Source organism: Chiloscyllium plagiosum, chromosome 35 (genome assembly GCF_004010195.1).
Source record: "Chiloscyllium plagiosum isolate BGI_BamShark_2017 chromosome 35, ASM401019v2, whole genome shotgun sequence".
In the NCBI taxonomy this organism is placed as follows: domain Eukaryota; kingdom Metazoa; phylum Chordata; class Chondrichthyes; order Orectolobiformes; family Hemiscylliidae; genus Chiloscyllium; species Chiloscyllium plagiosum.
This window is the reverse complement of record NC_057744.1, coordinates 1,363,146-1,390,093: the sequence shown is the minus strand read 5'-3', so window position 1 is coordinate 1,390,093 and position 26,948 is coordinate 1,363,146. Positions and strand designations below refer to the sequence as shown.

The following is a 26,948-nucleotide window of genomic DNA, read 5'->3' as shown; positions in this document are numbered from 1 at the left end:
CGCATCGGGAGCAACGGATACAATAAATTATATTAGTGGATGTGCAGGTAAAATTTTGATGGATGTGGAAGGCTCTTTTAGGGCCTTGGATAGAGGTGAAGGAGGAGGTGTGGGCGCAGGTTTTACAGTTCCTGCGGTGGCAGGGGAAAGTGCCAGGATGGGAGGGTGGGTTGTAGGGGCGGCGTGGACCTGACCAGGTAGTCACGGAGGGAACTGTCTTTGCGGATTCTCCCTGTGTCTGCTTGGGTTTCCTCCGAGTGCTCCGGTTCCCTCCATGATCCATTGATATGCAGGTCAGGTGAATTGGCCGTGCTAAATTGCCCATAGTGTTAGGTGCATTAGTCAGAGGGAAATGTAAGGGAATAGGCCTGGGTGGGTTACTGTTCGGAGGGTCGGTGAGGACTTGTTGGGCCAAATGGCCTGTTTCCACATTGTAGGGAATCTAATTTAATCTGAGTTTGAGTTCTGACAGGGCCACTTAGCTCGTGACTACATTACAGCCTTGGTCCAAACATAGGCAAAAGAATTGAACTCTAGAGGTGAGCTGCGAATGACTGCTCTTGACTGTAACTAGCATTTAATTAAATGTGGCATCAAGGACCCCAGCCTAAAGAGTCAATGGAAATGGGGAGTTTGGGAAGGGGGGAGTTCTCTCCTGTTAATGGAACCATACTTTGTATAAAGGAAGACGGTTGTAGTTGGATTTCATTCATCTCAATTGCAGGTCTTCAATGGAGAAATTCTTCAGGGTAGTATCCTCAGCTCAGCCATCTTCAGCTACTTCATCAGTGACCTTCACTCCATTGTAAGACAGGGGTGGGGATGTTTGCTGGTGATTGCACAGTGTTCAGTACCATTTGTGAATTCTCAGATACTGAAGAAGTCCATATCTAAATCCAGCAAGATCTGGGATTGGACTGAGAAGTGGCAAGTTGCATTCAGGCCTCAAAAATGCCAGGCAATAACCATCTCCAACAAAGAATGTAACCATTGACCAGAAACTGAACTGGACCAACCATATAGATGCAGTGGCTACAGGAGTGAGTAAAAGGCTAGGAATTCTGCAGGGAGAAACTCCCTTCCAGACTCCTTAAAGCCTCCCCGCCATTGACAAGAAACAGGGTCAAGCATGTGAGGGAATCCCTCCTACTTGTCTGGGTGGACCCAACTGAACAACATTCAAAACGCTTGGCACTGTCCAGGACAAAGCTGCTGCTTGATTGACACCACATCCGCCACTTCCAACATTCCCTCCCCTCAACATCAATGCACAGTAGCAGCAAGGTGTACCATCTACAAGATGTACTGCAGCTACTCACCTAGGCTCCTCTGACAGCATCTTCGACACACCTACCCTCTGACAGCACAAGGGCAGCTGATACATGGGAATATCACCACTTGCATGTTCCCCTCCGAACCACAGTCCATCCTGACTTGGACTCACACTTCAATTCCTTCTGTATTGCGGGGTCCTCTCTTCCTGAGACCACTGAGTTGCCTACCCTCCAAGGATTGCAGTGGTTCAAGAAATTGCACCACCACTACCTTCCCGAATGATAGTTAGGGATGGACAATAATGGTGGCCTAGCCAGTGATGCCCAGTGAACAACTTTTTATGTTTAAATGCCGGGGTGATCACCATAGGCGAGGGCCATAGAAAACTAGTCACAGCATTCTTGTTTCCAATCTTCCAGTTTCTCTAAAAGAAAAGGGTGCAGTGGACTGGTTGCCTTATGAAGAAGGCTAAACAGGCTGAGCTCCTATCCTCTCGAGTTTAGGAGCATCTGAAGTGACTAAATTGAAACAGAAAAAGATCCTGAGGGGAATTGACCCATTTGGATTTTGAAAGGATGTTCCCTCTTGTGGGAAAATCCAGAACTAGGGTCAGAGTTTAAAAATAAGGGAACACTCATTTACGACTGAGATGTGGAAACATTCATTTTTGTCTGAGGGTTGGCTGTGAGTCTTTGGAATTCCCTTCCTCAAGGTAGTGGATTCAGAATCTTGTAATATCTTAAGAGAGAGGCAGATTCGTGATGATCAGGGGCTGACAATAAAATCAGATCAGCCACGATCTTGCTGAACGCCAGAGTAGGCCCGAAGTAATCTACTCTTTTCCTTGTTCATGCAGACACTGGCTGGGGCAGGATTAGATTCTGGTCTGATTTTTCCCTTTGATGTTTCCTAATCTGGGTCACAGAAGAGAATTTCAGTCTGAAACCAGCACCAACTCAGTTAAACGGCAGGCATTATTGTCCAATCATTCGGGATGCAGCAGCCTTACATAGACAATGTTTCTGCTGTCTGAAGCTCAAACCCTCCAAAGATGTTGCTGGGTCTGGATGCATTGAGCTATAGGGAAAGGCTGAATAGGCAGAGGTGTTTTTCCCTGGAGCGTCAGAGGCTGAGAGGTGACCTTATAGAGTTTAACAAACTTGAATGAGGGGCATGGATAGGATGTTTAGAGAAGGTCTTTTTCCCCAGGGTAGGTGAGTCCAAAACTAGAGGGCATAGGTTTAAAGTGAGGGGGGAAAAGGTAAAAAGGGACCTGAGGAGCATGTTTTTCACACAGAGGGTGGTGTGTGTAAGGAATGAGCTTCCAGAGGAAGTGGTGGAGGCTGGTACAATAACAGCATTTAAAAGTCATCTGGGTGGGTATATGAATAGGAAGAGTTTGGTGGGATATGGGACAAATGCTGGAAAATAGAACTTGATTAATTTGGGATATCTGGTTGGCATGGACGAGTTGGACCGAAGGGTCTGTTTCCATGCTGTCCATCTCTATGACTGTATCTGTTATTGAGTCCTGGTTCCTGTCTGAAGTGCAGTGTTCATTCACATCTTTCACATCCATTTCTGGGAGAAACAGTGCACCAGCAGTCTGTTTTCCTGAGGAGGTGGAGGTAACAAGTGTTTATGGTGGACAAAACAATGGGTTGAAAGTAAGTTTAGAGTTGAAGGGAATACGTGGAGACAAATGCAAGCCCTTATTTTTCAAAAACGGATTGAGAGAAATAACGCTGGCCATTAATGCAAGACCACCCTCCCCACTCCCCCGGTTCCCCACTTGGGTCAAGTCCCCAGATTGGTATTTAACACTGAGAACAAACTCCAGGAAGAGACTTAATTCAGGTCAATTTTCAACTCCATCTGCAATCTGCCCTCTATCCCTCTCTGTATACAGCTGTTAGAAATTGAGATCTCTCGGCATCACGTCTCAAAGGTCCCATCAAACATTAGGTAACAGCTAAAAACAAGCACTGAAAATACTGGAGAAGCTCAGCAGGTCTGGCAGCATCTGTGGAGAGCAACAGTTAACATATTGAAGAAGTATTAAGTTTCTGAAGAAGGGTCACTGGGCTCGAAATGTTAACTCTGTTTCTCTCTCCACAGACCTGCTGAGTTTCTCCGGCATTGTCTGTGTTTGTTTCAGATTTTCAGCATCTACAATATTTTGCTTTTATTAGGCAACTCCACTGCCTTCAAAGTTCTAACTTTTTAAAGAGCTCTCAGTACTTCATGCTTTCTAAAGATATTGACAAAAAGCAAATGCGACAATATGCAAACAACATGTTTACCGTTTTTAAATTTGCACATGCTTTTCTTAAAAAAAGAACTATCTGTATGAACTTTATTTGAAATTTGTCTTCGACGTTTGTTTTAAATAATCTAGAAAATCGATTGGGTACAGAGAGCCAAAAGAAACAGGTAGAAGGTTGCCTGTCTGGCAGGAAGCAGAGAGTGGGGATAAAAGGGCCCTTCTCAGGATAGCAGCCGGTGACAAGTGGCGTTCCTCAAGGCTCAGTGTTGGCAACACAACTTTTCACTTTATACATTAATGATCTGGATGAAGGAACTGAGGGCATTCTGGCTGAGTTTGCAGATGGTACAAAGATAGGCTGAGGGGCAGGTAGAATTGAGGAGGTGGGGAAGGTGCACGTTAGGAGACTGGGCAAAGAGTTGGCAGATGGAATACAATGTGTGAGGCCATGCACTCTGGTAGGAAAAACTATTTTCTAAATGTGGAGAAAATTCAGAAATCTGAGGTGCAAAGGGACTTGGGAGTCCTCGTCAAGGTTTCCTTTCAGGTAAACTTGCAGATTGAGTCAGTATTTAGGAAGGCAAATACAATGTTGTTATTCATCTCGAGAGGACTAGAATGTAAAAGCAGGGAGGCAAAAGTGAGGACTGCAGATGCTGGAATCCAGAGTCTAGATTTTTTATAGTGGTGCTTGAAAAGTGCAACAGGTCAGGCAGCATACCAGGAACAGGAAAATCGATGTTTCGGGCAAAAGCAGGAATCTGTAAAAGCAGGGATGTATTTCTGAGATTCCATAAGGACCACATTTGGAGTATTGTGAGAAATTTTGGGCCCCATATCTCTGGAAGGATGTACTGACCTTGGAGCAGGTCCAGAGGAGGTTCACGAGAATGATCCCGGGAATAAAATGTTTAACCTATGAGGAGCATTTGAGGGCTTTGGGACTATACTCAGAGATTAGAAGGATGAGGGGGATCTAATTGAAAGTTACAGAATACTGAAAAGCGTGCACAGAGTGGGCATTGGGAAGATGTTCCCATTGGTAGGAGAGGCTGGACCTGAGGGCACAGCCTTAGAGTAAAGAGAAGACCCTTTAGAACGGAGATAAGGAAAATCTTCTTCAGCCAGAGAGTGGGGAATCTATGGAATTCAAGAAAGCTTGGAGGCCAGGTCATTGAGCACATTTAAAACCGAGATGGGTAGGTTCTTGGTTGACAAGAGGATCAAAGTTTATAGGGAGAAAGTGGGGCAATGGGTTTGAAAACTCCAACAGCCATGATTGAATGGTGGAACAGACTCAATGGACTGAATAGTCTAATTTCTGCTCCTGTGTCTTATGGTCCTACAGTATTTCTGTAGGTGCAGTGAATTAAACTGTCTGTGTTCACACTGCAAAATTCAAGCTCAGCTCAATGTCACAGCACTAAGTAAATGCATTGACTATAGGTCTTGGGAGACGGTAGTTCTTCAAAGAAAATCTTTAATAAAGGCTATAAAAGGCAATTCAGTGACATAAGCAATAAAAGTGTATTATAAAATGGAAAGTGACTGGCCTTGTATCTCTCTGGTTGTCTGATGGTATTTCTTTGGTGTAGTATCTCCCTAGCAGTCTAACAGTGCTGCTGCCGGGGAATCTCCATGGGAATGTGTGACCGTGCTGCTGTTTCACTGGCTATCTGACAGTGACTAGTATCTCTCTGTCCCTGGTGATGGTGCCAATGTAATGCATTGTATCCTGGCCCACTCACACACTGGCAGTAGTTTTTTTTGACTGTTGCGAGTTCTTCGATAACGTCATTGTTGCATTCTTGTGCAACCCCACCTTATAGAAATGTCATGCTTTAGAAACAGCACTTAAAGTGTTAGCGATGTAATCACGTAACAGTCAACACATGCATTAGAAACCGTGTCCCCAATTTGTCAAACATGTTACAGCGAATTTGTGTTAACAAAACTTGTGTTGTAGCAGAATGAGCTAAGTTCAAGCCTGAAATGAGGAATGCGCTACCTTTCTCCAGGCTCACACCCACATGTCACATATGGAGGATCACTCAAATCAATCCATTCCTTTGTGTCACTTTCAGAGGGAGGAGAGATTAACCTGTTCCATCCGCACTGAATTTAGTTTCTGATGTCTCAGATGAAAAAACCCTTTCAAATGTTCTGATGGCATTGGTCTTTGTTGAGATTGCGGTGTGTTTGTTGTTACAGGTTAAATGGCTCGTTGCCTGTAAATGTGGAGCCACAGAATGCGACTCTGTTCTTCAAAAGGACTGTGACCTATGACCTCGCTGGGACATATGTCTGTGAAGCTACAAACGCAATTGGTACCCGGTCGGGTCTGGTTGAGGTCAACATTACAGGTAGGATGGGGCCTGTGGAAAAATCTTTATTAACCAAAGCTTGCTAATCTTGAACCTGCTATCTTTGCAGCAACTCATAATCGCATGATTGGTGTGCGGCGCGGTGTTCTAAATACTTTCTTGCTGAATCTAAGCACTTTACTGTTCTCATCTCTCATCTGTCATGGAGCTATTCTCACCTTCATTTAGTTTTACAAATCCAGCTGCCAGACTCGAATGTCATCCTCTCATCATTTATGAGTAGATGCAAGAGGAGCGACTGTTAGAATCAGATGATGTGAAACTTTGAGATCTCTGCCTTGTACAGATAAGAAACATCTCAACTCTTGCAGAACAGTGCAGTAGGGATGGGGAGTCAGGGGCATATTCTTCATTCTGAGTTAGTTACCACGCTGAATGACAAATGAGATAACGTGACCATTCCTCTCCATCTTTGATTAGATCAAGAATTCGAAGTAAGAGTAAAGCACACAATTGCGCGCAGTGGTCAACGGAAAAGGTGTAAATTCCGAATTGAGAAGAAGAATATCCAGACACTAGCCAGTCTGTCAGGGTTACTAAGGAAGTGGGCACTTCATTGTTTGTGAAAAGGGCAAGGCTGAGAGAGGGCAAGAGCAAGAGATCTATTCTGTACCATCTGTCTACGGAGGAAATGGATCAGTCAGGTTTGATGGATCAGAATTGTATCAAAGGGATGGTGTGAGGTGGCCTGTCATAATTTCAGAATGTGGTCCTGAGGTCTTCAGGAACTGACATTGTTCATTACTGAGGGGCTATGAAATGTTAAACATGACACCAAGATAGTGGGGCTGCAGGGGATATTAAATGATTTTTGTTTCAAATGTTTAGTGGATCCACCCAAGTTTTTAATTATGCACATCACCAACTATTGCAACAGCTACTTGTTTCAACTTCATTTCAGTCATTATCAGCTCTTCAAACCTCGACAAAAATTATATTTTAAGTTTATATTATACAATATAAGAGGATGCTTATAATATCAGCAAGTAATGAATTTGAGTGATAGTTGCCGCATCTATATATAATTATTGCAGAACAATTATTCAACAAGATAAAGGTTACTCCCTGTGAATGCTTGGGGCTCTGTTATTCCTGTGCACAACTGGATGCAATTACTATTTCACTTCCATCCCTCTCTTCATTTTAACCATTTGTACATGGGTTACTAGTTAATCCTTGCTACAAGGAGGCCTGAGCTCAATGCTTTGTGTCACACTTATCAGGACTAGCCCATAAGGGACAGACTTGAAAAGGGAACACTAATTTATACAGCACAATTTAAACACCACGGTATCCCTCTGTCAAATGTATGGGTTAGCTGCTCAAACAGAAAATGCTGTAATCCTTCTCTCTAGTCTATTGGTATTAAACCTGCACAGAAGATTCTGTGAAAGTTTGTGAACTGATGGGCGGTAGATGGTTATTGCATGACATGATACTGTGTTGGGAAATGGGTGCCTTGCTGGGTCTTGTTAGTATTGGTCTAAGTTATTGCATGGTGTGCTGGAAGGCGTCTGTCTCAGTTGGGAGTGCAAATTAATGATGTCTGCCTTCGAGTAAAAACCCTGCAGTCAGACTGAGAAGTTTGTGCAGATGTGACAGGATGGTCTGCTTTCAGATGCAATATTTCTTTTGATGTCTGTGTCCTTGGCTGCAGTGCTCTAGACATTTTTAGCAATTGCTATAAGGGGATGTAGGGACTGCAGTATTGGCATTTTTAAGACCGCTCATGTTTCAAATGCTGTAGTTTAGAATGAATCGTATAAAATCTTGTTTTTTTTTTAAACTTCTAATTTATACAGGGGTAATCTTTAGTCCATTTTTGGCTCCCTCACAGCTTGTCCTCAAGGTACAACCAGTTGGCAAAGGGAGAGAGACGTGACTTGGAAACTCGGGAATTAGGAAATGGCATCAGAATGTGTTTTGACAAGTTTTTTTTTTCCTCTCGCGTCGCCCACAAACCAAACAACTGAAGTTATTCAACACACAATCTCGAACTGCAGGCAATGTCAGTTCCTTCCATTTAATGGGTCCGTCCTTAAAATGAATCTTCTCAGAGGTTCAAAAACCTGAATAAATTATGTCTTCCGTTTCTTTGGACAGTTCATGATGCTACTGCACCTCGGACATTGGCGAATGTGATTAGCTTTGCTACTCAATCTGACCTCTTGTGCATTTTTTGTGTTTGGGGGTGGGGGGTTGGAAGGATGGGTTGTCATCCAAAAGATAAGCTACAAGAGTCAATTCCTGGTTCCCATTTGAGTCCGAACTTGATAAGTATTTGGTTCTGTTTTGTGGGCTGTTTTCCTTTAGGAATGAGAGAGAGAGGCAGGGATAACGGGAGTTGAAAGTGGGTGGCACCCTGTAGATGAAGGGTGGTGAGGTGTCCCCAGCGAGTGAGTACGGCATGGATGCTGTGGGGGAAAGAGACTTAGTGAGAGGTGAGTACACCAGCAGAGAGAGAGAGAGAGAGAGTAAGTGTAAGTGCAAGGTATCAGAGAGATGTTGGTTGAGTGGAAAAGAATATTGACCTTTGTCCTATGCTGCTGGGCACTCCTCCAGATGTCTGGGACCTGGGGACCTCCTCGGACCAGGCTGGTCATCATGGCCTACACAGCTGGTTCTGAGGAAGAGTAAACCTCCTCTGCATGATCTCGTCCCGCTGGAGTTCCTGGTCCTTACCCGCTGAAATAACTCCACAGAGGCCGGTATCCATCACCAAGTCTCTTTGTTTACACGTGGAGCATCCCTGACACTGACCCAGCTCCCTCAGCCACCTCTCAGAGTGAACAGAAGCTCCGACACTCCTGATTTTTAAAAAATGTTGAAATTCCTCTTAAACCTTTTTTTATTAACCAATTTTTCTAACCAACCCGTTCAAAGATGTTATTACACACCTTTGGAGCAGGTGGGACTTGAACCTCGGTCTCTTGGTCCAGGAGCAGGGACATTATCGCTGCAGCCAGGGCTTCCTGATTGGAGTCGGAGAGTGGTGCTGGAAAAGCACAGCAGGTCAGGCAGCACCCGAGGAGCAGGAGAATCGACGTTTCGGACGTAAGCCCTTCATAAGGAATGTTGGGAACCCAGAAGGGCTTATGCCTGAAATGTTGAGTCTTCTGCTCCTCAGATGCTGCCAGACCTGCTGCGCTTTTCCAGCAACACACTTCTCGACTTTCATCTGCAGCCGTCATCATTTTCGTGATTGGGGCTGTTAATCTCACCCCTATTCTATGAGATGCACCTGGCTGCCCTGCTCCTCAGATGCTGCCTGACCTGCTGCGCTTTTCCAGCAACACACTTCTCGACTTTGACCTCCAGCATCTGCAGCCGTCATCATTTTCGTGATTGGGGCTGTTAATCTCACCCCTATTCTATGAGATGCACCTGGCTGCCCTTGTTACAGTCACTACACCCACCCAGCAGGATGTCTGCCATGGGGGACAAATGTCAGGGCAGCTCCAGACTGGCAATCTTAGTCTGGGTGGACAATGAACTTTAAACGACTTAGCCAAAGAAAACGTGTAAGATTTCTTCCTATTGATATGAATTATCAAGAAGACATGATGAGCAACTGAGGTGTCATCTAACCAGGCTTACTGACTTTTTACTGTGGTTTGTCAGGCTGAAAAAAGGATCTGGATGGGTATATAGATGGGAAGGGTTTAGAGGGTATGGGCTGGGTATATGGATGGGAAGGGTTTAGAGGGGTATGGGCTGGGTATATGGATGGGAAGGGTTTAGAGGGGTATGGGCCAAATGCTGGCAAATGGGACTAGGTCAGATTGGGATGTCTGGTTGGTGTGGGTGAGTTGGACCATAACCTCTGTTTCTGTGCTGTATGACTCTGACTGACTGTGTTTTTATTTCAGATTTCCTCAATAGACTAGTCTTTTGTTTCTGCCATTTTCTTCCATGTTTTATTTTCTCAACACTTTCTCTTTTTCATCATCTTTCATAAAATCATTAGGGCTTACAGAGCTGGATGTTATTCGACCTTAGGTTTCTGTGCCAACTGTTCCTTCCCCGTAGCTGTCCATCCATTCAAGATCGATCACATATTCCCCTGCACACTCTCAGTCCTGTATCGTCATCTTGAGCTTTAAATATTTATTTACTTTTTTGCATTAAATATTCCATGGTCTCTGCTTTGATCATTTGATGCAGCAGGGTATTCCATGTTCTAGCACCCTCTGTTGTAAAACAGTTTTTGCTGCTTCAGTCCTCATACTGTGACCATTTCAAATCAGTGATCCCTTATCACTAATTCCTCAACCAGTGTTTCTCCAATCACTTTATTAAAACATTGCAAAATTCTTAAAATCTTCTCACTATTACGGTCTCTGTGCATAATTCACCAGCTTCCACCTGCCCTCACCTTTAAGCAATTTGAACCCTAAGCTCTGTAATTCCATCTTGAACAATCTCCACTGCTGTCTTCTCCCATAAGACACTACTTGAAACTGATACTTTGACTAAACTTTCGATTCCCGTTCCTAATGTTATACATAGCTCAGTTTTGTCTCTTGTTAAGCTGCAGTTAAGAATCTTGGTATGTTTTACCATGTTAAAGGTGCTATATAACTGCGGACTATTTAGATACTGACTTGTTTCTCTCCTCACCCACTCCACACATGCATTTCTCTGCATTCAGAAAGGAATTTTTTAGATTACTTAGTGTAGAAACAGGCCCTTCGGCCCAACAAGTCCACACTGACCCTCTGAAGAGCAACACACCCAGACCCATTTCTCTATATTTACCCCTTCACCTAACACTATGGGCAATTTAGCATGGCCAATTCGCCTAACCTGCACATTTTTGGACTGTGGGAGGAAACCGGAGCACCCGGAGGAAACTCACGCAGACACTAGGAGAATGTGCAAACTCTATACAGACAGTTGCCTGAGGTGGGAATTGAACCCGGGTCTCTGGCGCTGTGAGGCAGCAGTGCTGACCACTGTGCCACCGTGCCACCCACTGAATTGGCTTTCAGTTTTCTCAAATCTGCAATGTTAATCTGCCCCCTTTTTAAATAAAGATTCTGATTGTGTTTAATTGAATATCTTTGATCATCGAAGATGCTCTTATTCAGATATTGAGTGCAAGGGTCATCTTTGCCTGTGCACGAGTAACTCCAAAGCATTAAATACCTCTGCTATCAGATGATTTTATCTCTCTCTGTCTCAGTCGTTCACACATTTTTATATTTGCCTCTCTTCTTTTTTCCTCACAAGCCATATTTCAAATTAATGAACAGAAGTTGCAAGATAGCTTAAAATAGGAAGACTTGAAAGTTGGTCTGTTTTCCTGCAGCTTGTCTTAAATATTACGGGGAGTCAGATGGGTTTATGGTTTAGTGAGGGTGCTGGATGAGGTGGAATTGATTAACCCAACAATCATGTACAAGCACTCTTGGCTAGTAACGGCATTCTAAGTGAAAGTAACTTCATTAGTAAAACTGACAGAGTTTGAAAGAGTTGTTACAGCTCACAGCTGTTTATTACAATGAGGATAGTGAGCAGTGGAATCTGAAATATTCCATCACTTCAGCAATGTTTCACAATTTGAAAATCCAGATATTTTGAACAAACTAAAGCAGATTGCAGTTGAGCCATTGACCCTGGATGCACAGATCATCCCTCGGGCTCCTGAATGTGCAAAAATAAATCAATGGGTTTTATTGATTAGCTACCAGATAATGCACTGTAGGTCAAATCCTGTAATGTTTTTAAATGTTAGGCTCATCCAGGGTGACCCTCAAATTCTATGGCTCTCCATTTTCACTTGTTTTAATAGTTAACAGATGTAAGATGTTTGTGAGTTAAATGCATGTGTACAACTGGTACTTTCTCCATTTACATTCTGAAATTATTTCACTTTCAGAGGATAAAGATAGAGAAGTAGGGAACTGGGGAAGAGAGTAATGGGGCACTATTGGGGAAAACAGAGAGTAGGCTAGGGTAATAACTAACTTGGGCTAGGAGGAATGCCTGTAGTTTGCCAGATGTTCTGTATTACACCAGTGTGTTTATGTACTAGATCTTTGGGAAAGGAAATTTAATGTTAATACATGGCAGATGTTGCATAAAACTCAAAAGTTCATGCTGGATTTTCATTGGTAAAATGATGCTAATTGTTCTCTTACCAGTAGGTGATTAGATTGTTTTAATCGCCTGTTTTTTGATCTGGACTTGTGAAGTTGATGAAAGCAGTAATTTTCAGTGGGGAAATTGGATAAATGCTTCAACATTAAACATTTTCAGGGTTATGTGGAAAGAACAGGGAAGCAGAGTTAATTTAACAGCTCGTTCAAAGAGCTTGGGCAGGTACAATTGATTGAATGGTCTTTTGTGCTGTAAAAAATCCGTGAATCTTCTTTTTAAACAATTCTTTTCTTGTCTCCCTTCCTGTCCTTCCTCTCAGCCCCTTTCACTATTATTGGGAAATTGTATTTCAGGTTCAGAATCTTTGTACCAATCCCTCTTGGCTCTGCACATTCACCATGAATAATTATAGAATCGCGACAGTGTGGAAACAGTCATTTGGCCCATTGAGTCCACATTGACCCTCTGAAGAGCATCCCATGCCACTGCCCTCTTCCTGTAACCCTGCATTTCCCATTGCCAATACTAACCTGCATATCTTTAGACTGTGAGAGAAAACCCACGCATAAATGGGGAGAATGTGCAACAGACAGTCACCCGAGGCTGGAATCAAACCCAGGTTCCTGGTGCTGTGAGACAGCGGTGCTGACTGCCTTGGGATAAGGTGTAGATCATTTAAGACTAAGATGAGAAGGAACTTCTTCGTAATTCTGAACCCGAATGCTGTTGCAGCTCATTCATTGAGCATATTCAAGAGAGAAGTTGATCAGTTTATGGAAACTAATGATGTCAAAGGATGTCGAGGTAGTATGAGGAAGTGGCATTGAGGTCAATCGTTAGCCATGATTTCATGAAATGGTGGAGCAGACTCCCAGTGTTGAATTAAAATATCCACACATAGAAATAGAGCTTTCTCTCTGTTTTGGGAATGCCCACTACGAAGGCTACTCTAGTTTTACCTGTCAATCTCTTTGAAGACGAGCCACACCATTCCTTAGGGCAGCACAGTGTCTCAGTGGTTAGAACTGCTGCCTCATTGTGCCAGCTACCTGGGTTGCATTCCTGCCTCGGGCAACTGTCTGTGTGGAGTTTGCACATTCTCCTCGTGTCTGTGTGGGCTTCCTCCCAAGGTCCCAAGATGTGCATATTAGTTGGATTGTCCATGCTAAACTGCCCACAGTATCCAGGGATGTGCAGGCTAGGTGGATTAGCCAGGGGGCAGGATTACAGGCATAGGATAGGTGTGGTGGGTCTGAGTAGGATGCTCTTCAGAGGGGTAGGTGCAGACTTGATGGGTCAAATGGCCTCTTTCCACACTTTAGGGATTCAGTGATTCCTGGATACTGCCCAACAACAACTTAAATATTTTAATTATGAATTCAGCATAAAATTAAGTAATGTATTTTTATAAATGCATATTGCATTTGTAATATATTTAGAGGTATGGCACTCAGCCACATAAGGAAAAAGTAGGTCATGTAACCAAAAGCTTAATCAAAGAGAGAGGTTTTAATGGTCGAGAGTCCAAATGAGGGGAAAGCAAGGTCGAGAGTTGGCAAAGTGCTGGGAGGGGAACTCAGGATATCCACAGGCCTAGTCACTAATGTTAACAGTGATTCAAATTAGAGTTGCTATAGGAAGCCAGAATTGAATAGAAGTAAATATTTCAGAAGGAAGTGGAATTGGAAGAGATTAGAGAGCTAGGGAGGTGTATGGATGCAGAGGTATTTGGAAACAAGATTGAGAATTTTAAAATCAAGACAAAATGTGACCAGGAGTTGGTGTAGGTCTGTGAGCGCAGTGTCATAATTGAACACAATCTTGGGGTAAGCCTTGTCAGATGTTTGGAAGACCTCAAGTGTACAGAGGGTAGAATGGGGGAGACTAGCCAGGGGTCTGTCAGAATAGTAGAATCTAGAGGTAAGAAAGGGATGGCTGAAGGTTGAACACAATGCAGTGATGTTCGCAGGTTATAATTTCCTGAAGTCGATCTGTTGAAACTGTAGCAGAATATTCCCTTTAATGGTTACTGAAGCTAGTAAGCTTGATTTAAAGAGAAGTTGCCATGGTAACAATATTTTAAGTGGGAATGCGAAAGCATGTAAGCATGGTGTAATTGTGTAAGGTTCCAATTCTGCACTGACAATCGAGCAAATGACTGATTAATGCAAGTCCTTTGTGGCTCATTTGCTGCTTTCTGTTTGTCATGTTGGAAGACATGAACAGATCCAGGGTTCAATGAGTTGACGAAGCTGCTCGCTGAAGTGGTCACCAATCACACGCTCTGATTGCTGATAGTGTTTCATTATTGGAATTGTTTTTAAGCGTGAGTGGTAGTGTATTAGCGCAATATTCCATCAGCAGTATAGAGCTCGTCCTGCATTCCGTGACCCAAATCCTGCGATGTTGCTGTGACAGACGATTGAACTTGGTGCTGTTTGTTACTCAAGTTCGATGGATATTTTTTGTGACTGGTTTGCTGTGTTGATCTAGACTGCAACAGTTGATACTGGTCTTAAATTTTGTTTTAAAGATTTAAATCAAAGCTAGTAAAGTCTTTGATCTAAACGCAGAGTTGACTTAATGCACATAGTCAGTTAATAGTCAGTTAACTAACTCCTTGTTATGGTAAATTGTATGAATCTTGGAACTCTCTATCTGTTGTGAGTCAACTGACAGGACATGGTTCAAGAAAGCAGCTCGCACCCATCATCTCAAGGGGCAACTAGGGACGGACAATAAATGCTGACCCAGCCAGTGACACGCACATCGCACAACGGAGTTTAAAAAAGCCCTTAAATGGCCAACAGAGAAACCTCAAACATTGCAGTTGCTGATTTAATATTCTTTTTGTTTCACCTCCCACCTCAAGTTACTTTAATAACCAGAAAATCAGATTGGAATCCAATTCTACACCACCAGTAGGATTTAGGCTCTGGCCTTGATGGTGGAGTAGGAATCCAAGGTCAGCGTACCCTTGTGTCCCCCTGTAAAGTGGGATGTTACAGAGAAGAGTTTACTAGTTTGTTTCTACTGGAAGCTGTCATGAATGTTGCTCTGCAGTGGGCGAATACTTTGACCTGCACTAGACTGAAGCGGGCAGACTCCATAGTAGGTTAGTATAAATCTTGCTAATGACTAGTCTATGATTTGCGTTGCCTCTCAAGTGTAGGAAATTCATAGGATTGAGGGGCCCGTGTGTCAGTTTAGGTTCAGGGTCTGACTACATAATAAGTTAATGTTCCACAAACTATCATTACCCAGAACAGACTATCCCCACAGTAAGTCAGAATGTTGTTATGGTTTACAAGCTGTAATGCTATAGCACTTTACTAAAATTTAAATTGTTCATGATTCGAGTCAGTATTGATGTTTGGTTGTTTTCGAGTATTATAGTTTAACATTCTTTGTGTCATTCCAATCTCATTTTCCTTTTCCAAATACAAGCGTTCTCAGATACACAATGCAACAGACAGCATTACAGGAGTCTCCTTCTCTCCAGTCTCCCAGTACCTTGGTTTGAACAAGATACTGGCTCCTTTCCAGATGAATGTGTCATTTTGCAGCGATTATGAGAGTTAGGGTTACAAATAGAAATCTACAAAACAGCCTGGGTTGTTAGTGGGCAGTCTTCAGAACGATTCTGGGATCGAAAAGTACTAAATTAATAAACTGAGGATTATAGCAATCTGAGATGTGGTTAATTCAGTGTCCATCAGCATGTTACATTTTAGACATATTTCAATGACGTAGTTAAAAATCACACAACACCAGGTTATAGTCCAACAGGTTTAATCGGAGGCACTAGCTTTCGGAGCGACGCTCCTTCATCAGGTGGTTGTGTAGCACTTCGAAAGCTAGTGCTTCCAATTAAACCTGCTGGACTATAACCTGGTGTTGTGTGATTTTTAATTTTGTACAGCCCAGTCCAACACCGGCATCTCCAAATCATGACTACTATGATGTAGACCAGGTAAACAGTCCATAATTTCTGAGTTTGCAGTGGTTCTGAAACTCTGAAATGTTGTAACCACTCAGGAGGATAAGACTTCAGGAGCACATAGAGAGCTGGGTGAGGCTAATGAAGATGACCAGCTTACCCAGTGACTGGTCTTGGAGCTTGCATTGTTTAAGCCACTAGTTTTAATCACTGTCCAACAGGAAAGGGCTTGATATTCTAAATCTCACTTATAATTCAGTTCTCATACTCCTGCAAACTCTCACTCCCTTCATTCTTGTCCATACTAGGGTCCTGATTCTTGCCGCTTGAATAGAACTTGTTAAATTTGAACACAACTAGACCTCCTGTGTATGTTCTGTGAAATGGAAAAACACACAAGCACATTTCAAGGCAGTAATCCTTCTCATGGGATCATGCTGTGCCCCTTGCGCTTTACTTGAATACTCTGATAAGCTCCTGATGATGTCATACCAATGCAACATGACTCGATGTATTATTAATCTCTTTCCAGAGGACACCAACTTAAACAAATCACTGGTATTCTGGGATATTTTGAAATGGATGGAGAAAAAATTAGATTATTAATATACTGGGTGGCATTTGGCACGATGCTAACTCTCTTCCCTATTATTGATGAGCTGTAAGAAATCTTCGCTTGGTTGTTAATTGGCATTCAAAGAGTTTGCCGAGTGTGTGACATTTTATCCGCTACAGCTTAATAAGAATTCTGATTACAAAATGCCATCCAAATTGTATAAATAATTGAAGATTTTTAATCCGTGTCTGGTCTTTCTGCTAAAATTACAATTTCAGGTAGTTTCCTCCGGGTAAGTCAACTTTTCAACATGACCAAGGCAAGAAGCTCCCTTGATCCAAATTGGGTTAGTTTGTGCTTATCAGTATGAGGCAGGGCAGCTGGGGAGCCAACATGTCTACTATGTGCTCAATAATTGTTTTTAAAAAGAATCCAGAATGAGTCATAATCATGGCTTAGGCACACAAGCAACATAAGCAGAGTTAAACTTGTGGTTCCAGGAAAGAATGGCATCTCCTTTGGAATTTAGCTGCTATTAACAGATTCTAGACCAGACACACTTAAGTTAGAATTTTTTTTTTTGAATTGTTTCTTTTTCAATTTTTATGTGAATTTTCCTGTATTATTTTCTCCACTCCTGAACCCAGCTGTTGCACAATTCCACAAGCTGTTTTCGGTCACTTTTATCGTTCAGTTTGAGCCCCCTGACACATTGTGTTATCAAGATAGGGCTTGCTTCAGTCTCCACCCTTCATGGTGCCCAAGCAAGTACTAGTGCAAACCCTGGCTTATTATTCCTCCCTGAACCGCTCAGACTGCTTATATTGTTTCATTCCATGGTGAGATTAGCTAACAGAATGCCTTCTGTTTTCTCCGGTTACAACTACTTCCCTCTGTGTCAGGGTTAGTTGCTGAAGCCCTGAAGGGCTTTTGCCTGAAATGTCGATTTTCCTGCTCCTCGGATGCTGCCTGACCTGCTGTGCTTTTCCAGCACCACTCTGATCTAAACTCTGATCTCCAGCATCTGCAGTCCTCACTTTTGCCTAGTCAGGGTTAGTTGCCTTGGCTATAGTTGAGTATGGCCAAAGACAGAAGAATAAAGCTTCTCTCACTGTGTCCAAAGCTCTCTGTGACAGCAGGTGCAACAATGACAATTTTCTCAGCTGCTTTACCAACCGTGCTGTGGTCTCTGCGCGTTGCTATCAAATGTACAGTATGCCAAAGTCTTCCCTTAAACCAAACAGCAGTACAGCTACAAAAGGGTACTACCATCCCCACTGCTGGTGTCCTACTCAGCATAGAATAAAAAAAACTGTTGTGCGACCAAAGAAACAAAGTGAAAAAAACTTCTCTAACTCTAACAAAGAGCTAGTACAGCTGCATAGGGCCAAATGGCCATCTAGAATGGTGCACGGCTGTCTAATTCTGTGGATCGCTGTTCTGCCATAACGTGCTTTAATGATGAAAAGGTTTCAATCCCCTCTGTTTATCCTAATCACTTCATGATACCCTTTCTCCAGAATGTAGAAGTGGAGCCCATCAAAATATGTTTAATGTATTGCTGAGATTCTAGTGTTGGACAATCAGGTTTTCTCTCTCAGCTGTTCCAGTCATGAATACTGATGGTGGAAGGCTTTTCAGTTGGTCTCCAGCCACAGTGAAAGACTGTGTTTGTACTGTCGGACCCTCGCACGAGATTACACTTGCCTTTCATTCTAATTGTCTCTCATCTCTCTCTGTCCCTATACAGCTTTTATAAAAATACTGTTTAAGAATTCCTGCAAGGTGCTGGAGAATACTATGTAATTAAAATGTTTCGAGAGCTATTGAAAAGGCTCTGCTTTGTGCGATTTTACAGAAGTGCTTGAGTTTTTAGGTGCAGTGTGCATAATCGGTAAACGTGCTCTCTATTTTCTAACTGATCTTTTTTAACTAGTTTTGTGTGTTCCCTTTTAAGATGGAGGTTAAAGGTGTTTGTCACCATGTTTGTCACTGACCTTCTTGTGAGTATACCTCGGTATGTATGTTTTCAGAGGGATAGAGGAGTTTTATTTCCAAATGAGCAGCAAATTGATCTGGGAAATCTGGAAACGTACTTCCCCAACCTTTGCTGAATCTGAGAGTTTCCCTTGGGTACTGGAGGGGGTGTTTAGGGGGATTTCTGATGGCCATGGAGAACATGTCTGTAGCTGCAGTTTCATATCAGGAGAATAAGGTAAAAACAAATAGCGGGAGAGACTACAAGTCACTTGGGTGGTCCTCAGATGCAACATGAGCTTATTGGGCCCAGTAATTTCTTCAGATTCCTGAAGAAGGGCCTGTGCCCGAAACGTCGAATCTCCTGTTCCCTGGATGCTGCCTGACCTGCTGTGCTGTTCCAGCAATAAAGTTTCAACCAGTAATTTAACAGATTTAACATTCAACATTAAATGAGGACTCACTGTATCTATATTTTGAACCAGGGCCCATAGTTTAAGGATACAGTGAGAGAGATAAGGAGAAATGTCTTCCCCGGAGAGTGGAGAGCCTGTGGAATTCTCTGCCACAAAGAGTGGTTGAGGCTGAAACATTGAATTTTTTTTTAGAAGGAGTTAAATATGGTTCTTAGGACTGAAGGGATCAAAGGGTATTGGGGAGAAAGCAGGATCAGGGGCTGAGTTAGGTGATCAGCCATGATCATAGTGAATAGTAGAGCTATTTGAATAGTGAAAAACATCTGCTATCTATCAGAATGAAAGTCCACACTGTAATTCCATGTGTCTCAAACAAACTGTCTTAAGGACTTTAGATGTCAGCCATGGCTCAACTGGCAGTAACCTTCCCCTGCCAAAGTTTGAGTGTTTAAACACCACTCCAGGCATCTAGCTCTCAAACCAGGCTCAGGATTAGGGGAGTACCAATGGAGCTGTATACTGTACTGTCAGTCACCTTTCCAATCAGCTGTTAAACTGGGACTCTGTTTCCATCTGAGGGTACAGGCAATGTCGTGTTGCTAGTTGAAGAAGGATAGAAGAGTTTTCCTGACCACACTTATCCCTCAAACAATACCAGGCCATGCATCTTATTACTGTTCATAGCATCTTCTTATTCTGCTTTGCTTACATTACCACAAGGGCCTACTTTCCAATAGTACCACATTCGCAATAAAATGCTTTGGTATAAAAAAGCACTGTGTAAATGCTGCTTACTCTTTCAGCCGGGCCTGCTACAGATGTTTGAATTCTCTTGTGCAAGTGAAATACTACTTCCCAAAGTGGACGACCTCACTTTGCGCTCCATCTGGCAGTTTTTTGCTCACTCACTTAACCTTGTCTCTTCATTGCAACTTTGCAACTCCCTATCTTTGTGCTGTCAGCAAATGTGGCTGCGGTACAATCTGTCCTTTCATCCAAGTCATTAATATAGATCATAAATAGTTGAGATCCTAGCCTGAACTCGATTGCACTTCACTAATTACAATTTGCCAATTTGAAAATGACCCATTTATCCTGTTTCCTGTTAGTTACTAATTGGGTGACACTGTTCTTGAGACTAACAGTGATGAAGGGGAAATCAGACAGTGCTGAAAAAAACTGTCAATGGACTGAGGAAAATGAAGCTTGAAATATAAAAGAAGGTAATAAAATGGTCTTGAGTGAGATAGTTCTGAGAGAATGATGGGCTCAGTAAGTGTGGTTTAGAAAGTCCTTTCTGAGTAACACTCTAAAACTCTATTTGATTGAAACAGATCATACTTACAAGTATTGTCAGTGAAAATGTGATGCTCAAAATCACCACTTTGTTGGAAATTATAGCTGGGAGCAGTCAGTCAAAGAAATTGGTAACTAGAATGACCAGAAGTGACAGAGAGGCGGAGAAATGACTTTTTTTTTGCAAACTATCATTGAGAACTGCTTGTGACAGTCTGATACTGAAAGTGTAAGGTATTAGTGAGATGGAGAAATATCAGAAAGGAAAGTTGATCAGTCGATTGGATTCAAGATTTTTAAAATTCCTTTTATCAGAAGAAGGAATGAGCAAATGTGTGCATTTACAAAATGTAGGAAGTAAAAGGAGCTGATCAGAATGATGTGCAGACACAGTAAGGGAGCATCAACAGCAAAAAGATGGATTGGAAGGTTGGAAAGGGTTAACAGAAACTGGAGAAGAGGGATTTATTCAAGGAACTTGGTTGAGCAGAGGGACAATAGGAAACAGTGAAAAGCAGCTGTGTTTTACCATGAATATCCGTCCGCCTGTTCTGATTCCTGGTCACTGTTTGCAATCTATTCCTCAGCACATGTTAATGTCACAAATGCCGCATATGATCACATGATGTTGAGACATGTGACCTATTACATAATGCAAAGCTGGTGCAAGAAGAAAACTGAAAAGAAACTAGGACAGGAGAGAAGGTGTTCACACATCGAGCAGAGGATGGTACCGGCAGTTTAAAGTGCCATGCTTACACTCTGATTTACAGCAGTGGTTGGACAGTTTTGTTTTGAGCCACTGTTAATAATTCAGTTATTTTAATGGAAATGACAAATGCAGTTGGCTTTGATGGACTTGGAATGAATTTCCAATTTTCATAAAATTGTCTGAGCTTCATAAATTGAGTACTTCAGCTGATGCCTCCTCGTGCCTAAGAGCACAATAGTTAAAGAATTCGGAATATTGGGCTGGGTGTTTAGTTTCAAACTTAGCATTTTTATAGTTTTTTAAATAGTTTTAATTGATAAAGACTAAATTTAAAATTAATCTTCAAAATTGCTCAGTTGAGCTGTAGTTACCATTTTGAGCCCAAGTTCATGCAGATTGAAGAATATCTGAATCGTAGAATCCTACAGTGCAGATAGAGGTCATTCAGCCCATTGAGTCTGCATCATCCCTCCGAAGAGCATCCCATCCTATCCCTGTAACCCCACATCTGCTATGGTTAACCCAGCTAGCCTACACACTGTGGGGCAATTTCCCATGGCCAATCCATCTAACCTGCACATCTTTGGACTGGGGGAGGAAACTGGAGAACTCAGGGGGGGCCTACACAGACATGGGGAGAATTTGCAAACTCCACAGAGACATTCACCCAATGCTGGAATACAGACCGGAGTCCCTGGCGGTGTGAGGCAGCAGAACTAACCACTGAGCCACCGTGCCAGGCATTATGTAAAAGCCAGTCTGGTTTTGTCAGATTGAAAGTTTTGTGAGCCACAGTAGAAAGGTGATTTAGGCAAACTATTGTAGCAGACTGTGCAGTTTGTGTTTGCACTCTGTGCACAGTGTATTCAGACAGCTCACAAAGGGTGGCCTAGCAATAAAGTTTCATGAGTTCTGGGAATAGATCGCCATAGTCTGTACTGCGGGTAAGGACTTTAGAGGCGTTGTTCAGGATAGGTCAGTTAATAAGCTCCAAGTACCATCAGCACCTTCCTTGCAATCTGTATCCATTGGGAGTTGGTGATTGATGGGGGATATTTTGGAGAATTTGAGGGGAATAGAATTTTCAGGTTTCTGTTTTCAGTTTGTCAGGTGGGGAACCCTGGTGCTAGGTTTGTTATTGTCATCGCTGCCAGGAAATGCATTATCGAACAAATGAGCTAGCACAGGCACTTTGACCCAATGGCGTCCTCCCTTTCACATTAAACATTTATGGGTCAGCAGATGTGTTTTCATTCTGGTCAGAATGTGAGACTTTGTACACCCAATAGCTACTACAGCTGCCTCCATAACACTTACTGCATGTTTATTTAGCTATTCGGCAATGCAGGCATCACTGGCAAGGCTGGAATTTTATTGGCCATCCCCAATTGCCCGTGGAAGGTGTGGTGGGCTACCACCTTCACAATAGCTACAAGTGTATTGCACAAATCAGTTACCAGTCAGCCATCATGTAAAGGCCAGGTTAGGTTCCGGTAGGTTATTTTCTTGCCTACATTAGTAAACCAGTTGGATTTTTACAAGATCAGATAATTTCATGGTCATCAGAAATATTTATTGAGCTGAATTTAAATTCACAGCGTTCCTTGGAAAGAATCCCATTCATTTATCAAGGTTATAAAACCAGACTTCTGGATTACTAATCCAGTAGTATAACCGCTGTGCTTACACTGTGCTCTACATGATGTAAAGCACATGTGGTCACTGAGAGGCATAAAGTGTTTTTCAATACAAGTTCTTTAGTTCTAAAGATTTCATTAAAGGGATACATTAATGAATGCTGCAGAACTTGAGTGAAACCCTGTGTGTTTTTGAGTCACTTTCACAATTAAAGGGGATATTGTGATGGGATATTTTAAACTTAGAAGCTTGCAATCACTGTATGAATCTTAAGTTGCTCAGTAATATAGTCCATGGGGTCTTTAACTGATGAAGCTGAGCTTTACAAGTATAGCCTGTCAGTCGTCATCTTCAGAGATCGGTCACTGCTGCTTGAGTTATGTTGAGCAGACACTGAAATTCCCCCTCGGAACACATTCCGTGCCCTTTGCAATGCTATCCTCCCCTCCATAACCTACCTGTCTGACTTTGGACTTCATACAAATTGATACCCCCTAAATGAAGAAAGACATGTTTGTGATGTAAGATTACTCACTACATCGATCTCGAACATTTGTGAACCCATTAATAATTTAACTTTAGAATCCCTACAGTGTGGAAACAGGCCCTTCTGCCCAACAAGTCCATTCCGACCCTTTGAAGAGCAATCCATTCTGCTACCCTAACTAATAACCTATGGGCAATTTACCATGGCCAATTCACCTGACCTGTACATCTTTGGAATGTGGGAGCAAACCCATACAGATACGGGAGAATGTGCAAACTCCACATAGACAGTCGCCCGAGGCTGGAATTGAACCCGGGTCTCTGACGCTGTGAGGCAGCAGGGCTAACCACTGAGCCACCGTGTCATCTTATTCAGCTCATCCTCTGAGAAGCCTTTCATTGGCAGCAGGTTGGACTAGGAATGTTCAGGAGGCAGGCGTGTGATGTGTAACACGGCTCCCTTTCATACTCCAATAGATGGCTAAGGCTGTTGTTTTTCCCAGAATCTCTAACAGGTTGCTCTTTGAATCACAGACAGGAGTGTCACCAGGTTTGATTAGTAAGGTTTACTGTTGGGACTGTTTTAAAGTGGGAGATGCAGGTGCACGTTCTTTGAGTTTACATATTTCCTCATTGAAACCAACTGTTCATTTTTTTCATGATATTTTTCTGACACTGGTGTTTTAATTAAGACAGTGTGACCCTTTTGATTTTGTTGCATATTCCAGGGCAAGGTCACAATTTTTGCTGGCATTTAAAGCTCACTATTTCCACACCAGAGTGCATTCCATGGAGTCTGCATCTGACCCTCACTGATACAGCCTTCAAAGCCTATTGCAAATGAGATAGATGGTAAAGGAGGAGAAACTGATGGAAAGTCACTTCTCCAAGGACAGCCAGTGGCACTTTCTCTGAAGAAATTAGCTTCAAGCTCGATGTAACCTGACTGAAAGCAGAAAACAGGAAAGTGACAATGACACCCTGGTATCTTTAAGAGATGAAGCCAGAGTGATGGTATCTGTAAGATTGTAGCAACAACTACCAGGGAAATCTCTACCCTGATGGGCCCAGGAACGAGTGGGCTTGGATAGCCAAGGTATTTTTCCCTGGGGTCAGGGAGTCTAAAACTAGAGGGAATAGGCTTAAGGTGAGAGGGGAAAGATGTAAAAGAGACCTAAGGGCCAACCTTTTCACACAGAGGGTGGTGCGTGTATGGAATGAGCTGCCAGAGGAAATGGTGGAGGCTGATACAATTGTAACATTTAAGAGGCATCTGGATGGGTCTATGAATAGGAAGGGTTTGGAGGGATATGGGCCGGGTGCTGGCAAATGGGACTAGACTCATTTAGGATATCTGGTTAGCATGGACACGTTGGACCGAAGGGTCTGTTTCTGTGCTGTACATCTCTATGACTATGAATGCAGTTTGGATACAATTTAGTTTCAGTATTACTGCAGTTGGTTCAGGGTTACGCTTGCCATACCTCACCGCCGTTCAGGGGTTATTTAGATGTGTGCACCATTTTCCCAATGTTTATCAGTTTGGATTGTGATTATTCTCACTCTGGGATCATGTGCAGTATCTACATTTCTGGTAAATAGGAAACTACTGGTGCGATTGTTGACATGTGGTGACCGATCCCCATTGCATCTGCCATCCCTTAAAACTATTTTTATTTTTGGGAACACTTTAAAAGATGGAAAAAGTTAAAATGTTGTGTTTATCAATAATTCTTAGTTTGTCTAAAAGATACATAATGAAAGGTGGAACCAAAAACAAAAGGGAATCTAAAAGCACAGCAAGGACAAAATTTTACTTTTTTTTTGTCACAAATCTGTTTCATTGTGTCTCGTGTTGATACAGATTTTAGTAGAGCACGCATTCAAATTGTGACTTAGTGGAAAACTGTTCTATAGCGTTAGGTGCATTAGTCAGAGGGGGGTGGGTTACTCTTCGGAGGGTCGGTGTGGACTTGTTGGGCCGAAGGGCCTGTTTCCACACTGTAGGTAATCTAATCTAATCAATCTCTTTGTGCAGTTTATGTATCAAGCCCTTGAACATCCGAAACTACACGTCTGAAACTGACTGTGAAAAATGTCTTCAATCTTCCCTGGTTCATAACAATGCTCTGTGTAAACAGGGCAACCTAAACCCAGTGTTGTTTACCAGCGTGGTCCTGAGGCGAGATTTTGGGATGGTGTGCTCTAAGGTAGCAATGGGCTGAATATTAACAGCTGCAAATAATCACTGAAATAATTACAAGCATGGCCCATTGGATGGTAGCTGGTTCAAAAACCCTATGAAGACATTCCTGATGAAGAGTTTATGCTCAAAACATCAATCCTCCTGCTCCTCGGATTCTGCCTGACCGGCTGGGCTTTTCCAGCGCCACACGTTTTGACTCTTGATCTCCAGCATCTGCAGTCCTCACTTTCTCCAAAAGCCCTATGAACTCCCACCGCACTGAAACCTTCCAGTCCCTATCCCTCCCCATCACCAGATAGTAGGTGAATCTTCTATCACCCTCCCCTTTCCCTCACCGTCTCCTGTCTCCGAGCTCTCTCAATGACAGAGGCAATGGAATGGGTCACACTGGGAAGCACTGGAGGTTCCAGTGTACCTCTGACCATTTGTACCATACTGAGGGTGAGGTGGTGGTGTGGTGTTACTATCAATGAGCTAATAATTCTTAACCACAGTCTAGTGTTCTGGGGGCAGCTTCAAATCCCACCATGGTAGATGGTGAAATTTAAGTTCAATTAAAAAAAATATGAAGTAAAATGTGAGTCGAATGGGGACCATGTAACCACCATTGGTTAAAAAGAAAACCTCAGCTCCTTCACTAAGGAAATTTGTCTGGTCTGACCTACAAGTGACTCCAGAACTCAGCAATGTAGTTGGCTCTTAATTACTCTCTGGGCAATTAAGGATAGGCCACAAATGCTGGTTTTAATTCCCTTCTGTCCTCAGTGTATAAAGAAAGACTGGTCCTGCTAGAAAGGTCTGAGATATAAAAGTTGAAATACCAAAAACGTGAAAAAATTTGCAGTGACAGCGGCATCTCTCACACAATATGTCAAATGCATTAAAAACAGAAAATCAAACTTGTGCTGAACTGCTGTACCTGGGATCTGTTTTCCCCTCTTGGGTGTATTGTTCAAATTATGAAAGCTTTCAGGCTGCTGTGCAAATAGCTAGGACAGACATCACATTAAAAGGAAGTGTTGTAGCAGTGCATGATGGTAAACCTGCTTTCTGCAATTGTTACAATCGTATTTAATGCTAGTTGGAGTCTGGCTGGAGTGACAATCCTGATTGAGCTGAATAGATACACTCTGCTGGTGGTTACTATCATCTTGCTGGGGCATCAGCAATGAAAAGCAGACCACTCCCACTCCCACTCCCACTCCCATTCCTTTTCCCATTCCCATTCCCACTCCCATTCCCACTCCCACTCCCATTCTTGAATGATGTGCTGAGATCGTTGTGAATTCACAGGCTGCACTGCAACTGTCCTCAGTGCACTCAATGCACCACCCGAGTTGTGAAGGAATGTAGCTCAGCCGATGCTTCGGAGAGCCAAAAATAGATCCGTGATGGCAGAAATAAAGAGAACCAAAAACAGAACGTGGCATGGCAAGCATCACCGTGCCAAAGTGGAAACCTGAGGGACAACTGTGCGCTGTCAGGTGCCAGGTCAGGGGCCACAATGGGATAGTGGGGGAATTTAGTCATCTGACGTATTGTCCATTTAATTATTGAATTTGCGAAAAGATACATTTATTCTTCTTTCGAAATGGAATCCGCAACCAGCAGTACAGAAAGCAAGGAGAGGTAGATTGGTTAGTGACCCAAAAAATTTCCCAGACATTTCACTTGTTATGGCGTAGATTTGTACA

General features: G+C 42.7%; 1 protein-coding gene across 1 annotated transcript in view; it reads left to right on the top strand.

The window, feature by feature from the left end:
• LOC122540536 (nectin-1-like) overlaps window positions 1–26,948 on the top strand; it is a 304,355-nt gene that overhangs the window by 55,930 nt on the left and 221,477 nt on the right. Inside the window, exon 7 of the mRNA XM_043676400.1 lies at window positions 5,753–5,904. Coding sequence (XP_043532335.1) covers window positions 5,753–5,904 — 152 coding nt within the window. The remainder of the gene's footprint in view (window positions 1–5,752; window positions 5,905–26,948) is intronic.